The sequence below is a fragment of the Perca fluviatilis genome, chromosome 6 (genome assembly GCF_010015445.1).
Source record: "Perca fluviatilis chromosome 6, GENO_Pfluv_1.0, whole genome shotgun sequence".
In the NCBI taxonomy this organism is placed as follows: domain Eukaryota; kingdom Metazoa; phylum Chordata; class Actinopteri; order Perciformes; family Percidae; genus Perca; species Perca fluviatilis.
The window spans coordinates 21,017,766-21,034,617 of record NC_053117.1 but is presented as its reverse complement, the minus strand read 5'-3'; the positions used below and the strand labels follow the sequence as shown (position 1 = coordinate 21,034,617).

Here is a 16,852-nt window from a genome sequence, read left to right as displayed (position 1 = left end):
AGTGATTTTTTTTTTTCAGCCAAGCTTGTGTCAGGGGGGAACTAATCCTTAGCAGTATTATTGATTCGGCGGTTGGAGCTCATTATTGACTCATGATGGGTTCACATCAGTAGAAGAAGCTCACAGATAAAAACAGCATGACTCAAACTGTAAGAGCAAACGTCGACTTACCTATTGCAGGGTTTGGGGGTCACCCCTTAATTACTTACAGATTATTATCAATTTATAAAGTTATGTATCTTTTATCATACAAATAGAAAATAGTGAAAATAGGGTGTTGTGTGGGAAAACAGTGTTAGACCTAAACCACATGATTATGTCTTGTGTTGCTGAGGCAAGTCAATGTAGCTATGTGATTTCTGCTAGCCAACTATTGACTGAGAGGTTTGACTCTTAGAAATACTGTAGCACACTGCAGGGGGCCTACTTCTTATTGGCTGCTATTGATCGGGGAGAAGCTAAAATGGAGGCATGGGATAGAATACATGAACCAAACTTTAACAAGTGTCCTTATCTCAGGTCTTTAAAGAGTTGGTTCACCTAAATTATTAAAGAGCATATTTCCTGACTTACCCCTTGTGGTATTAAGCCAAGCAGATAATACTACTGGTTTTATTTGCCCAGTTTTTGAGATTGCGGTTTCTGAACATTTTGCAGCGCCACCCCCAATACAGTGAAGGTGAATGGTTTTTAGTTTGTAGTGCTAACAGCATTAAATAACTATATTAAAAAGAATGAAAAGCAATGTACTTCCAGAAACAGTGTCGTTGTTACAATACATGGTTCTTCAGAAAATCATTATGATTGGAACTATCATCCAGTATAAACGGGACACTACTTTTTAAAAGAGAGATGTTGCTTTTTATTTTTTTATTTTTAAAGGTACAAACAAAATTCATTCACCTCCATTATATTGGGATGGACTGGGAAATCTCAGACACGGATATCTAAAAACCAAATTAAAAAAACCAACTAATTTACCACTTGCTATTGATATAAATAGTTAATCTGTGTTTGTGTGAAACAGAAGAAGACAATCAGGATACATACTTAGTCAGTCTAATGAAATAATCTTTTTCTCTTTTCTCTATTAAATGTTAACAGTCTGAAAATGTATATATTTTTTAATATACCTTTCCATTTGCATGCACATGTAGTGGCATGCATGAAGGCAGGTTTTTAGAGTTTTGCTATACTGTAGGCATTTTATAGGGCCAGGTCACTTTCAAATCGGGTGCTAATAATTTCCCCAATTTGCATCAATGAAATTTTTACACAACAGCTAAAATATAGACATGTTCTCCCTTGTCTCTCATGTCCCACAGAGAGATTACCTCACTCATGGACAGGGTTTGTGAGTAAAGGATTATAATACATGTAACAGGATTACAGTAATCCCAAAAATAACCACTAATCTGTTAGTTACTGTGGAAACAGCAATCTCTTTGCATATGATGTCAAAAGTTTGTTTTTTGATCTATAACATGGCATGAAGTGAGAAACTGTCACACTGCAGTAAACATTAGTTTCACACATTTTAAAATAATGAGTGTGAGCTCTACATTTGGGTAATAGCACTGATTTTAAAATTGAGAAAACATCGATTAACTATGTCAATTCTGTGGATTACTATACAGATTATAATGTTAAGTAGGGAATAATTAATGTGTAAAACGAAAAACGTATAATCTTCTTAACTTTAATTCTGGCACTAACATAGGAAATCTGTGGTATTAACTGACCTCTACTGAATGAATCACCATAGTATAGGTGCACTCAGGGGCGTCGGACTGGGGGTAAAACCAATACTGACAACCAGGGCCCAAGGGGAGAGAGGGCCCTTGAAAAGTCTGGAATATATTCTATTTTACCTGGATATTTTCATTTCCTAATCAAATTTCATAATGCATGTCAGATGAAATGTAAAGTTAGTGTATTGGCTGAATAACTTGGTTGATTGACTGACTACATTTTGTATACAAAAAAAGACTATCTAAGGTCTCACCCACCCCTTGCTAATGCGCCAAATGGTTTAGTCCATCTGCACGCATTTTGTTTATGTTAGTTCAGTTGAGCATCTGGTGGAGCGCAAACTTCTGCTGTAGAAATGTCTTTCTCAAAGAAAGCCAAATCATGCTACCAAAAAAGAAAGGAAAGACAGGAGAAGGAGAGAAGACACAATGGGGGGAAACAATCGGTAACTGACTTCTTTTCATGCTAAACTGCTTGAATATCTTCGTGACCGGACTGAGACAACCTATTGAAAGAGCAGAACATACACTTTCAAACTGATAATTTGGTTATACATGTAATCTGAGGTAAAGGCTAAATAGATAAACTACGCTAGCAATGATGTTTGCATACAACACACCATTATAATAGCCTAATTTGAAATATATTTAATTTAAAATGAATAGGCTATAATGTCTATAATTAGCAATAATAGGCTAATCAGTGTCATAGGTAGCTCGGTAGCTCATCGGTAGATACATATCATGTCAACATTATAGTTATGTCAGATATAGTAGTAGAAGCAGATCTTAACATTGTGAAACACAAGGCCCTCAGTTTCAGAAAGTGTCACACCAGGGAGTGGAGTATCAACAGACCCCTCATCCTCCTCTGAGGTGAGCAAATATCAAAATTAAAGCAAAGCATGTTTAGACATTTTGACTGATGAAGGTGTTAAGTAACATTAACATCTTAGTGCGTTTTATTATATTAGATTACAATTAGGATAAGAGGTTAATATCAAATGTATCCTTCATAGAGAAAGATGATAGATCTGATTGATTCTATCCACTGCTGTGCATCCTAAGCTCATGTCACACTGTGAAAGTCTCCCCACGCAACCATACAAACAGGTCTGAGAAGCTGCGCCCAGGAGAGAGATGTAAAAGTGTAGGCAAAGAAAAGGAAAGAAACAAAAAGAACATAGAGGGACATGCAGTGATGAAGAGAAAAATGGGGACAACAGGGAACAACAGAGAAACACAGAGAGGAAAAGCAAAGGGAAAGAGAGAGACAAAACCTACCTCAAGCTGTCCTTCCTGTGCACAGTCACATACATCTCGTACACCCTACCCTGAGGAACAGCACCCGCTGGAACCAACAAACTCACACCTGCAGGAGGGAGGACAGGGGAAGCAGGATGGATGGAGTCAGAAATAATGAGTTTCATCACTGGATTTATTAATTTAAACATGCACTGAATTATTGAATGTGCAACCCATTCTCACTTTATCATTATGATTAATTATTGAATAATAATTTTTAAAAGGCAACCAGTGTAAAACTTTCTCTTAATATATCATCAAGTGAATTGTGCTGCAATGTTTTATATCTTCTGAGAGCTGCTTCCTATCAGCAGGTTACATTATTCATTATTTCTATCTGCCCATTGCTTTTAAATCCTAAAATAAGTATACTCAAAGTTTTCTCTTTTAATAAAACTAGGTAGCTGGAGAACCTTTCAAGGCTGTTTTTTGTATTATGTTGACTGTGCAGTATTATCTGTACTACTTTATGTGGTCGGCTTTTAGTAAAGGAAATATATTTGATCTTGTTCAAATATTTGACACTTCATTTTTAATCAGTACGGCATTTGATGACATTGTTACCATTTATAGCAGTTAATGCAATGTAATGTATTATTATTTCTTCATGTTATCATAAAAAAATCAAATGTGTGCCCTCTTGCATCTTTCCATTGACCTTGTATACAATCTAAAATTCCCCTTGCTGTACACACAGTAAAAAAAATCCCTGATGGTCACTGCATCTAGCCTAGAAATCTAGACACACCCTATCGGCAGCAAATGTAATTTGCAGCTAGGGGGTCTAGCAACTCTCCGTTGGCTTGTGAGCTGGAAAAGCCAAACTCCAGCAGGGCCAATCACATCATGTATAGAGTCGATGGGCGGGCTTAACATAATGATGGCAGTTATGACGGTTCCGCGTCAATTCTCCTGTTACTTGAAAACAAACACGATGGCTGCTGCTGCTGGCGAACAGCGGTCTTTCGAATCGGCTTTGGCCGCGACTCTGGAGACTTGGAGTTAAACTTTTCTTTGAGAAAAGAACAAAGAATGGCACTGAAGTCATTCTTAAAAAAGGAAGATGTGTTCGGAGTTTTGCCGACCGGATACCTTCTTCATTGCTCTGCCTAGTTGGAGTGCTATCTTATTGCGTGCAGAGGGAATTTGAAAGGCAACCGTTTATCCCACCCCTCGGAGTGAGCCCTGCCAATGGTGAGTTCCCAGACCCAACATCTTGATGTGGGTCTGGCTTGTCAGGCTACACTGCATCGTCATTAGACAGTAACTAGATTTTATGATTAGTGTGTGTGCGTGTGTGTAGACAGTTTACCAGAGTTGGGTACGATGAGGTGTCCTCCTTGGTTGTTAAAGGATCCGTGAGCGGTACATGAAGGGTCTCGTGTTCGAGCCAAGCTCTGGTTGCGAAGGTTCATGGTGTCGCTGTTATCCAACAGAGACTGAGTTACCTAGAAATCAAAAGACAACAGAGTGATAATACCAAGAATGACAGGGCATAACATAGCACATGCTGTACCAGACAGTATTAGGTATAAAGCTGTTCAGCAGAGCAGGATGAACTGGAAGTCTGAAGGTATTAAATGGCAATTTGGCTCTGCAATACAGTTATCAAGCAGCAGAGAGGCATTCACCTTAGAAATCACACTTTCTGTACATTAATGCTATTGAACCTCTATGAAATGAGAAGAATCTGAATGGATGAAATCCTTGAGACTGTAAAGTTTTAGTTTTGAGAATGTCGTCAATGTTTTGTTACAGTACATTTATTGGGCTGAGTTAGAGCTATAATGTGGGCAGGCATTGATTATACTTATACAGTGTATATTTCAGTGTGTACCCTTATTCATTAAGAAAGAAGATGTACTCTAATAAAAACCAAAAGTCCAAAAGGCCCAGTGAAGTTGTCGCTGTGCAAGGCCAACCTTTGGTTGTATAGGTCATTTTTCACTAAACATTTACTGCATTCATCATGATGGTTTCATTTTCTTCCTCATGTTTTCTTGGTAACCATTAAGTAAAATCCTACAGGGGCGATCTGCATTTGCCTGAAAGCGCTGCCACTGGGCTGAGACAGCAGGCTGTGAGAAGAGGGCAGATTTACAATAGACCTATGAAACCACCTGAGGGTGAGTTGTAAAATATGACCTGCTTTGCATTTCCCTTTCAAAATGTCCACTGTGAGATGTAAAATAAGGACTTAACATTCAGTAGTTTACTCCACTACATCACACAAAGCTGACAAGATCTTGCTTCAATGTGTTAAAGACAGACATCAGATGAAAGCAACAGAAAAAAAACGGAAGTTCAGTCAGGAGGTCCAAAAGTCCACAATTAAAAACACAGAGATCATCAAAAAAGTGCCACTGGCATATAGAGCTTAAAGAGTTCAGCTCTCGTACTGCCTCAAGACAGTTTCAATGATGAAAGGGAGCCGTTTCATCTGTATTTGTGACAACTGACTCTGGTATGCATGCCATGTAGTTGACAGAGCAGAGGGAGGAAACTGGGGCACTGAGCTGCATGTATACTAATGGTGTTTGTTTTTGTATTTATGTGACTGGGAATAAATAGCTGCCGTGTTTCAGTACTTCTCAATATGCTTCTGCAGTGTAACATTACTTCAGGAGGAAATATTTCAAAATTCTACTGCGCTCATACAGAACATTTTACAGTCAAAATCATAAAAGTGGATGAAAGGTACTGACGTTATATTGAGGGATACATTTGTTATATTACCTTAGGAGACAGTTTGGATGTGAAGTCTCCTCCGAGGTCGTCCTGCGGCGTGACCAGACCAGAAGAGTTGTAGACTTTGATTTTCAAGTTGGGAAGAGGGTCCAGCAGAGGGGAGTTGGTCATCGGGATTTTATCTGAAACATCGTGGAGGGCGTACACTGGACCACGATACATGGCAGCTGCATTAGTCAAATCAGGAGGAACTGTCAGCAGATCAGCTAGAGGGATTCAGTGGAAGAGAGAGAAAGAGAAGGAGAGGGAAGAAAAGATTAATAAGAGAAAATACAAAATGAATAGTCAGCTAACAGCTGACGGGGGTCAGAGAAAATAGTGTCTGAGACAGAGAGGAAAATAAATAGTAATGCTAGATACTTTATATCCTCAACAGTATAGACTGCAACACATGGCTATAATGTTGGACAGATGTGGGCAACTTGTAGAACAGTGAGCAGGAATAAGGGGAGTAAGTCGAGAGCAGGCAAGGCTGCTGATAAGGTATCAGTGTCTGCTATGATACATTACAGTACACAGGGGCAAAACCTGGATCAAGGACTAGTCATGGTGGCTGCACACAGAGAGAGAGAGAGAGAGAGAGAGAGAGAGAGAAAAAAAAAAAAAAAAAAAAAAAAAAAAAAAAAAAAAAAAAGGGACATCCCTAAAAAAATGCTTTGTTTAGTTTATAGTTATATGTTTGTAATAGTGCTTGAAATATCTGTATTTTTATAACAGCTAATGTTAAATTCTACTATGTCTTTACATTTCTATTATAATTTAATTTCATGTGTTTCATATTGCTTAATAATAATAATGGTTTTCATATTTGCTCAAGAACATTTTTTTTTATATTTGCCCCATTGGTTGATTGATTGAATGATTAATTGAGAGAGAGAGAGAGAGTGAGAGAGAGAAAGAGTTTGGAGAGTGGATTTTGAGGAAGATGCTCAGACTTTATTTTAGAAAATAAATAACGAGTTAATCGATCATATTTAAATCTGTACATTATCAAAACAAACTCACTGATTTCAAAATTGACTTTTTAAAAGGTATAATAAAAGGAACAGCATTGCCTCACCCACACAATCAAAGAAGCTGTCACACTTTAATCACATCACTGTCTATTTTGCTCACTATGTCACGATTCAAATCTGATTCACAAAACCTGCTGTGCACATTTGCGACAAAATATGACAGTGTTAATTGACAATGAGAATTGTTAGGACTGATCTGGGCTCAGTTAATTAATCATTCTGTTATGCTCTACAGTATGTACTATGTTCTAAAAAGCAGTTTTTCTACCCACATCCATATATCACGGAATATATCATGATGTAAATATATGTAGTTTATTTAGAATAGAACAAGCAAGACAACATACAAAATGTGCAGTATTCAAGCTAACTCAAAATCAGTAATCTAAACCTGGTCAAAATCTACATTTTTGATTGTATTATTAAAAGCTTGTAGCAAGACTATGTAACTTATGATTTTTTTTTTTAACCTTTATTTATCCAGGTAAGTCGATTGAGAACAATGTCTCATTTGCAACGACGACCTGTCACATTCACACAGTTACACATTCATACCTGGAAGCTGCCCAGTACAACCACAGTCTGATCTGCTGGCCATGGAGCAGCTCCACTGGAGCAGTTGGGGTTAAGGGCCTTTGCACCTCAGTGGTGGTAATGAGGGAGGGACAAGAGCTGCTCTTTCACTTTCCCCACACAGATTTTATCCTGACGGTCTGGGGATTGAACTGGCGACCTCCCGGTCCCAAGCTTGCTTCCTTAAACCTCAGGCCACCACTGCCCAATTTGAGGCTATTTAGTGGACTACAGTCTGTGTATCCTGATGTTTTACTGTACACTGCTTTATCTAAAATTTGTATTGTCACTTTTCATGTACTGCAAGCAAACACTTGAGTGCCCCACTCACTCTCTCTCTCTCTCACACACACACACACACACACACACACACACACACACACACACACACACACACACACACACACACACACACACACACACACACACACACACAGTCATAAATAACACATCTTTAATGTAAAACACAGACACTACAAAAGCACTCACATGCAAACATGTGTCCTGCATACCAATAACGCATACACTATACTGTACACACACACACACATACATACACACACACACACACACATTACATACAGTATATGGGAATAACATTATGCCTGTGGGGATGGATAGGTGGATATGACTTTTTGAGACTCCCCTCTGTGCTTAATATGGAAAGGTGAGCGTAAGCGAGGGGGCAACTGCAGGAGCATGGTGATTGCTAATCAGTACAGTATGCTAATTTATGTGGATGCAATATTCAAGTACTGTTTAAAGTGTGTTGATTTAAGTTTAAAAATGCAACTACTGCGTTCTACCTTGAGCAATCACTCCATTCTTTTGACTCCCAACCTTGCTAATTTAAATACAGTAGAGGGTTTTATTGAGTTATTTTTCTTTTGCAGGAAATTCTCAATAACACATACATTTTTTTATTAAATAGCTAAATGCCTTTTGCAGTGAAATTATTAGTAACGCTTTAATAACAATGACTTGACTTCAGTTTGTTCCGTCTGCCAGAATGTAAGCCTCACTTCCTTCTAGGTAATTGGAAAGATGCTGCAGCAATCATCAGTAAATCCTACTTGAAGATTTACTTTACGTTTGAATCAAGTGAATTTGGTCAAAGCGACCCCATAAGACAACAAGTGCAGTCACTCTTGTAGCTAGTTTTGTTCAGCTAAGACAGAAAACACCAAAGTGCATTTCTACATAAAGAGCTTTCTCCCATCAGGAAATCCAACAAATATTCAAGATTTAATTGGACTTGGACAGGACAGGAAGGCCTGTAACCTACAATTCCAGATTTGTTCGCACCACGCTCTATTGTCTTTCTTGGCGTAGAGCCTGAAATCCTCGCTACCTCCACAAGCCCATCTATTTTAATTTAAAAATCCCTGATTATCACCCCCCACCACCACCAGCATGTGTGCACGCACGCACACACACACACACACACACACACACACACACACACGCATCTGTCACCTATCACTCTTTTCCTCTCTTTATCACCAGGCGTTTACCCTTAAAGCCAGCGGGTATTCCTGCCAAATCATCCTTGCTGAAATGTAATTAACTAACGGAAAGCCAGAGATAGAGATAGATAGATAGATAGATAGAGAGAGAGAGAGCGAAAGAGATAGATAGATAGATATATATAAATAGATAGACAGATAGACAGATATATAGAGAGATAGATAGATAGATAGATAGATAGATAGATAGATAGATAGATAGATAGATAGATAGATAGATAGATAGATAGACAGATAGAGAGAGAGATATAGATAGATAGATAGATAGCTAGATAGATAGCTAGCTAGCTAGATAGATAGATAGATAGATAAAAGGAGAGAGCTGCAGGGACATCATTCAGTCACCCAATCATCGTCCCTTGCGAAGATTTGCCCTTGTACACACACGGACATGCACATACTCTGTGTTTACCAATTTGCGATGTATCCTTTCTGACCTCACTTTCCTGTTTTTACGATATACCATGATCTGAATTTTAATCATCCACCCACAACTGACCACATAACCACATATATCAAACTATTTAAGTATCATGTTTAAGGTGTTTAGAGATGCACAGATTTGTTAGATGTCGCTCAACTTGATTAACATAAAATCTGTTGTTGTAGACATAACCCCTTTCTAAAATGCCATTTCCTGTTGACCAAATAAAGACTCTATTAAGTGTGATGAGTGCCAGTATGATCACTTGTTTTGTCATTAACTATTTTAAGCCATCTGAATTTACACAATTCAAATGTATGGGCATGCCTGTTTGCGTATGTACCTACTGCCTACATGGATGCATTTCTGAGCATGTTTGCAAAAGATGTTGACTTTTTTAGATATTTTAAGCCAAGTGAGTTTTGTCATCTATTTGACAAATACAGCTTCTTGTAGGAAAAGTCAGAAGTTCATGGCACCAGTGGACTGATACCTGATTCATCCCCACTCCCTGTCCAATCTTGCCATTTCCAGTAAGCTACCGAATGCATGCACACGGGTGTACAAGTATGTGTTGCTGAATGCTTCTTGTTGTCTTATCCCTTTCCTAAAGGAGAGCAAGAAATGACAACACAGACAGAGAAGAGTGAAAGATGGCTCCACTTTAACAGGAAGAAAAACAGGGAGGATGTCTGTTGCGGTAGGAGTCACTGTGACGGGAGAGAGACGGAGACACATTGAGGGAAAGACAGAGACACAGAGACGAAGAGAGGAGGATGCTGATAAACAGGAAATGTGATTGACCTGAATGTGGGAAGGGAGAGAAAGAAACAGTGAGACAGAGAAGACAATTGACAGAAGGAGACTCCTTGATGGAAGAGAGTGGTGTCTGGTAGAGACAGAGATTAATCCAAAGCAGCAAAGATTGACAACCGGAGGCCGAGGAGAGAAACAAAATGACACTAGTATGAAAGCCTCAAAGAAGACAGAGCAAGTACAGCTATTTCCATAGAGGCCATAGGTATTCACCTATCAATCTGTGTATCTACATGTCTGTCTGTCTGTCTGTAACTGTCTGTCTGTAACTGTCTGTCTGTAACTGTCTGTCTGTGTGTCTCTCTGTCTGTCTATCTGTCTATCATTGTGCGCAATATGTAATACTTTTAAATCTGTAGTCCTCACTTTGACATAGTTTAAGAAAGAGGAAGACACTTGCTGTCAAGTTCCCCTTTAACAGCAAGTATCCGATCAGCCAGAGTGTTCTTCAGAAAGAGTCAAGGTCCCTATCATTCTTGGGGATTCTGTTTGGTAGCGGACCGGGCTCTGGCCTTCCTGCATGTCCTCCATGGAGCATCTAGGTGACTATTCAGACTGAAGCATATGACATCCTGAATGACAAAACTCCCTATCTCACTGCCATATTCCAAGATAAAACACAATATTAAAAAGGAGAAGTGAAAAAAAGTCACTACATGTACTGTACTTCATTTATTGTGATTGGGTGGCTTTTTTTAAATACTTGTACTTTTTTGAGTTCATTCTAAAATCTAAATTAAGTAGTGGGTTTGGTTATGTTTCGAGAGATTCCATTGGGCCATGGAAGCAAACAAAAATAGCATATTTTCTTTCATTCAACGGCCACACAGTTTGTAACTTTTTGTTTTACCTGTTTTCAACACAATTCATCTAACATGTAATATTTAAAAAGTAACTTAACACCCCCCCCCCCACCCCCGCAGGAAACCATGACATCACTGTTTGGTGTGATTAGGTGCAACAGGCTTGAAAGCTTTGACCAGAGAGGGCAGTGACACACTGCCTTTTAGCCTGATGTTATTTAAACCAAGTACCAGTGCTTCTACAGGATATTCTAGTATTATTTCCACCCTGGGTCAAGTGTCATTTCTTACCTGATCTGGCTGTTTTGATATTAACAGACTGGAAGCCTCCGTTAAGTGCCGAGGTGTCAATGATGTCCGAGTCAAAGTCACGGTGTGTCTTGCGGTAGACAAAAAGCGCCACGATGACAGAGATGACCAGGCACATAATCACTGCAATGACAATGCCCACGTATAGCGCCACATCATCTGTACTTGGAGCAGCTAGAGGGAACACAAATAGGAAGAGAGACACAATTATAGACAGATATTGTTAAGCACGAAGCAAAAAAAAAAATCAGCTTAAGAGGAAATGTATATCAGAAAGAAATAAACAGATACAACAATGATAACTCTTGTGGAACAGCAGGGCGGTGGCAGAGAATAAAGTAATATTCATAAGACAAGATGAAATGAGTTGCAGGCTTCAAATTAACTAGATATGACTCTCGACAATTTCACTTTTACCTCAGACCACCTATCAGACTCAAAAGGACAATCGCTACAGGTTCCATTTCAAATGAAATTTTCAAATAGCCCCCCCAGCTTGTGTAATATGATAATTTGTCTAGACAGAGGTAGAGAGAGACAGAAACCCCTTTCATAAAAAAAAGAATGGTAGCAACTCTTAAAACTTAATACGGCTGTTAATTATTTTACAAGGGTCCTAACATCCTTTTTCAATCCAGCTGAGACTTTAATGGTGTTTCAGTGAGAACAGCAGTGGAATTGTTATTCATGATCCATGTTTTAAAGCAGACTGAGAACATTTTAAGTGATGGGTGACATGAATGGTAAAAGGTAGGAGCCAAGCTTTAGAATGAAGGCGAGAGTAAATGAGGAAAGGATAAAGAGGAGACAAATTAAGAGCATGGGGACGAAATGATGAGGAAGCAATACGTGGGAAAGCCAATAAGTGGAGAAGAATATAGAAATGAGGAGTGAATAGGAAGAGAATGGGAGTTGAATAAAGAGAATAAAAGAAGCATATAAAAAGAGAATAAGGAAGCAGGGAAGAGAAAACAAGTAGGGCAAAATACCGGAGAGGAGAGGAGAGGAGAGGAGAGGAGAGGGTGGAAATGCACTTGAACTTCAAAGCAGCAAAACAAACAATTCTACATATGTAAAATGCGTCCGTGAAACTTTTGAGTAGCCTCACGCATAAAGCACTCCTTGTATAATCATGTCCTCTGTAGCTAGGACTGTAGAAGGGGATTGGTCTGTAGCTATTAAGAAGAAGACAGAAAAATATAGGAATTCTCCTTTTAATCTGCCCTTAAAGTTGAGAGGCAGATAACAGACTTTTAGCTAATAACAGCCTGAGTCATTTGCTGAAGGATTTGCTGGTGTACATCAGAACAAGTTCAGAAAACATGAGCTTGATTATGCATGAAAGAATCCTTTGATGAGGCACACAAACATTTACGCTCACATATGCCAAAGCATGATGCACACATTTGCAGAAGAGAGGTCACTCCTGATGGTGTTAGTTACTCATTTACCACTTGAGGGAGCTATGAACCACTTCTAGTGTCTCTGGGGAGCTGAGTGCATGAGGGCAAAGCATGTCCCTCATAATTAAGTCTGTGACTGTGATGAACCAAATGTCTTTGAGCACTTTGCCCAAGACATAGAAACATGATCCCAAAGTTTTCCAAATACCAGTGTTTTACGATATTTTGTAAAATAACCACTATTTTAACCCATGTCTAAAAATGCAAATATATGCATAATCAGCTAATAACATTGTGGTATTGTGTATTAACATGGTGTATATTGTAAAGCACAAATGTTGTGGTCAGGGAGAACAACCCAAAAAAGTTCACATTTTAATGTTTTCTACTTTGAGAAAAACTTGATATTTAAGTAATGATTTTCTTATTTAACCACAACTAAAATACCATCTGAAATTAACGTAAACTGAAAGGATTAGTCGATTAATTGACTAAATGTAAATCAATTGTCAAAAATCAATCAGCAACTGCAACTATTTAGATGAGAAGTTTTGTTATTTTTCCAAGTAAAAAAGCCACATATTCGCTGGTTCCAACTATTGAAATGTGGGGATTTCCTGCTTTTCTGTGTCTTATGCAATAATAAACTGAATATCTTTGCTTGTTGGACTGCATCATGGGAATACGTCAATTTCTGCTCTGGGAAATTGTGTTGGCCATCTTTTACTTTTTTCTGGTGTTTTATAGACAAAAGGACCAATCAATTGAGAGAATATCTCATGAATTAATAATAATAATAATAATAATAATAATAATAATAATAATAATAATAATAATAATAATAATAATAATAATAATAATAATTGTTAGTTTCAGTCCTAAACTTAGCTGTTGTAATGTCCTAACCTTCAACACAGTTGGCTTACCTGCCTAATGTTGAAATTTAGATTAACTTTGAACGTGTTAAAACGCCATGCACAGTGTGTCACAGCAGTGTGCTGGAAATAAAACATTTATATAATTCATATTTACAAACCCTGATCTGTGTTTAAGAGTTTGCACTCTTTCACAAATATTTACAATGGGGGTTTGTGAAATCGCTGCCAAATATTTGTTCATCACATGTAACTCAGACTTAGAGCACCACCTTTAAATCTCCAAAGTTGAACCGCTATAGATTTTGTCATATGCAGTTACCAACTTTTTGATGTTAAACAGATTGCTTTAAAAATGCCACAACACTGCTGCACAAAGTTGCCCTGTTATCAAGGTCCGTGCACTTGCCAAGGGGGAACAGAATTGGATAATCCTCTTAAGTACCAACTCCCTGATCTTAATTATGATCACCATCATTTCATCTATTTAGGGAATCTTTATCTTGTTTCTACTTTAACTTGAAGGTCTGTAACTTCAGAATATGTGGCGTGCCATCAGCCATAAAAAACATTACTCCTAAATTTTCTTGGTACACTATATGCTATCCTGCTGTGTTTTTGATATGTGTGTGTGTGTGTGTGTGTGTGTGTGTGTGTGTGTGTGTGTGTGTGTACACTAAGTGTAACGTGTTTTATACCAGTAGGATTAAAAATCCTTACTTCACTGTCTATCAGTTTGTATTCCACTTCTCTCAGACCTTCATCTCTCTCCATAACTCACACCTCTCTCCCTGTCTCTCTATTTACAATTGTTAGATTTGTAGATGAATGAAACAACACGCCCCATTAGAGCGTCTACCTGCTTGAGTAACCTACATATAACTGCAGGATACCAAATATTTTCTTTTTTCTTTAGATTTTCACTTTTTTTCCTAATGTTTTTCTGTCCTACATTTTATTATCGCTTTCACACAATCATCACACACATCATCTAGACTGTGGCCAACTAAGCAAATTCATTGACAAATGGTGCTTGAGCAGTAGCAACAACATGTATTGACATGGTCATTTATCCTTTATTAAAATCCTAACATACAATGAATGTACTGCAAAGAGTTAAGAACAGCCACAATGTTGTACACATTATTGAACCAATCATGCATTGGTAAATCATTGCTTATGCAACTGCGAACCATACTAAAACGATTGGTTTCAAGGAAATGGACGGAATAACAAAATATACATATACATATATATATGTATATATAAAACAGAGAAATATCTTCTGAGTCACTGAATTCACAGAATCATGCAAAATTCACTAAAACTATTTTTTTAAATAGACCATTAAAAGTTATTTGCCGCATTAACATGCAATTCAATTTCATTGATGGATTGACTTTGCATTTGAGCAAAATCTTAAAAATGCCTTTATTCTCTCTTTCTGAATGCTCAATGACATGGGGGGGGGCGTGAGAACAGAAGATTGGCACTAATGTATAGCAGCCTTTCTCCATCACTCAAGTCCTCTCTGTGCTCTGTATGTGTCTATTCATTTAGCCTCTACATGAAAACCAAAAGTGCTACTTTGGTTGAAAAAAGTTAATTCTTTAATTCTGGTGTTCTTTTATTGTCTGACAGCCTTGAATAACAAGCTGTATTTTTCTGACACTATGGGGGCGGAAAAAGGGACTGAAAGTGGATGTGCACTTTCAACCAAACCCAGATGAATGAATAATGTGTTTGGACTGCTGTGTGTATCTAAGCATGGCCTGAGGCTCTGCTCTGCGAAGCCAGAGTGACAAAATCAGCAGTGATAGAATGAGGAAAGAGCAGATGTCTGACTAAGTAATAATAGGTACACACCTATGTTCATTTTCATGGGCATTGATGTGAGCACTGACATGCACAGATCCATATTAACTTTTCTCCACAAGTCAACTGTCTCCTGTGCTTTTCAAAAATTAGGAGAGGAATTGAATAAGCAAATCTGTGATGTTCCAGCAAGACATATCTGACAGCTCTCTATACGAGTGAGAATGTCCTGTTTTAAAGGTCAGAACACACACACAAGTCACTTCAAGCCTTTCAAATATACTCTACCTATAAAATGCTGTGCATGCAGAAATCCCCAACACACACACACACACACACACACACACACACACACACACACACACACACACACACACACACACACACACACACACACACACACACACACACACACACAGGTGTTAGCAAATGCAGAAAAAAGAAACTTGGAGAGGTTGCTGACAATTTTGCAGACAGCTGACATGGAAACAGTTTGTATGAGTATGTACAGTATGACCCTATTATAAAACATCCATACTCCCATAGACAACTGTCATAGTTTGTAGTTTCTAACAGCTCAGGCGAGATACATCGCTGACAGTTTTTTCACTTGTTATCTGCATTCAGTGTCATTTGCCATACATTTACTGTACTTCTTCCATGTATGTACTGTATGTGTCATGACTTTGCATGCTTGTGTGTGCATGTACTACTACCTGAGACACTCTTGTATTACAGTACAGTCAGTCCCCATGTAAAAAAAAAAGAATCTTTATTCTAAATTTTCCATTTTGTTAATAGATTTTTGATTCATGATGGTTTAGGAAATCTTGGTATTTTACATTAGGGAATTTGATGGTGAGGTGGGGGTTCAATGAGGGTAGTAAATGTGTTTCTGAATTTTGTTATTGAATTTGTCATAGTTTTGCATGACAGTGTTACCTTACTAGAGCAAGACTGAACAGTGTGTTTGTCTTGTGCCTATTTGTGTGATCAAAGCCAAATAATCCTCAGTTGCAGAACCCAAAATGTTTTGTTCACTGTGCACATACCATACAGTTTGTTTGGTGTGTACTGTCGAGGTGAGTGAGTGAGGTGTGTGTGTGTGTGTGTGTGTGTGTGTGTGTGTGTGTGTGTATGTGTGTTAGTGTGTGTGTCTGTGTTTGTGTGTGGACTAACTGATGCTGTGACTCACTGTGCCCCAAAATAATGGCCATTGTCATAGGCAAAAATTTATCTAAAAAAAAATTCTTGTAATTCGGTCACATACAGTTATGTACTTAAGTGTGTGACTAATAAAGGTTTGGGGCTCCAGAAATTGCAAGAATTATACACACACACACACACACACACACACACACACACACACACACACACACACACACACACACACACACACACACACACACACACACACACACACACACACACACACACACTCTCTCTCTCTCTCACACACAGTTGATAACACACATGGGCTATCAGAAC

At 38.2% G+C, this 16,852-nt stretch overlaps 1 protein-coding gene across 3 annotated transcripts in view; it reads right to left on the bottom strand.

The window, feature by feature from the left end:
• The window catches only part of si:ch73-72b7.1 (netrin receptor UNC5C), a 199,864-nt gene that overhangs the window by 15,232 nt on the left and 167,780 nt on the right, over positions 1 to 16,852 (bottom strand). For all 3 annotated transcript variants that reach the window (XM_039802570.1, XM_039802571.1, XM_039802572.1), the window contains 4 exons: positions 11,254 to 11,445; positions 5,793 to 6,010; positions 4,369 to 4,504; positions 3,036 to 3,123 (listed from right to left, as the gene is read on the bottom strand). In XM_039802570.1, coding sequence (XP_039658504.1) covers positions 3,036 to 3,123; positions 4,369 to 4,504; positions 5,793 to 6,010; positions 11,254 to 11,445 — 634 coding nt within the window. The remainder of the gene's footprint in view (positions 1 to 3,035; positions 3,124 to 4,368; positions 4,505 to 5,792; positions 6,011 to 11,253; positions 11,446 to 16,852) is intronic.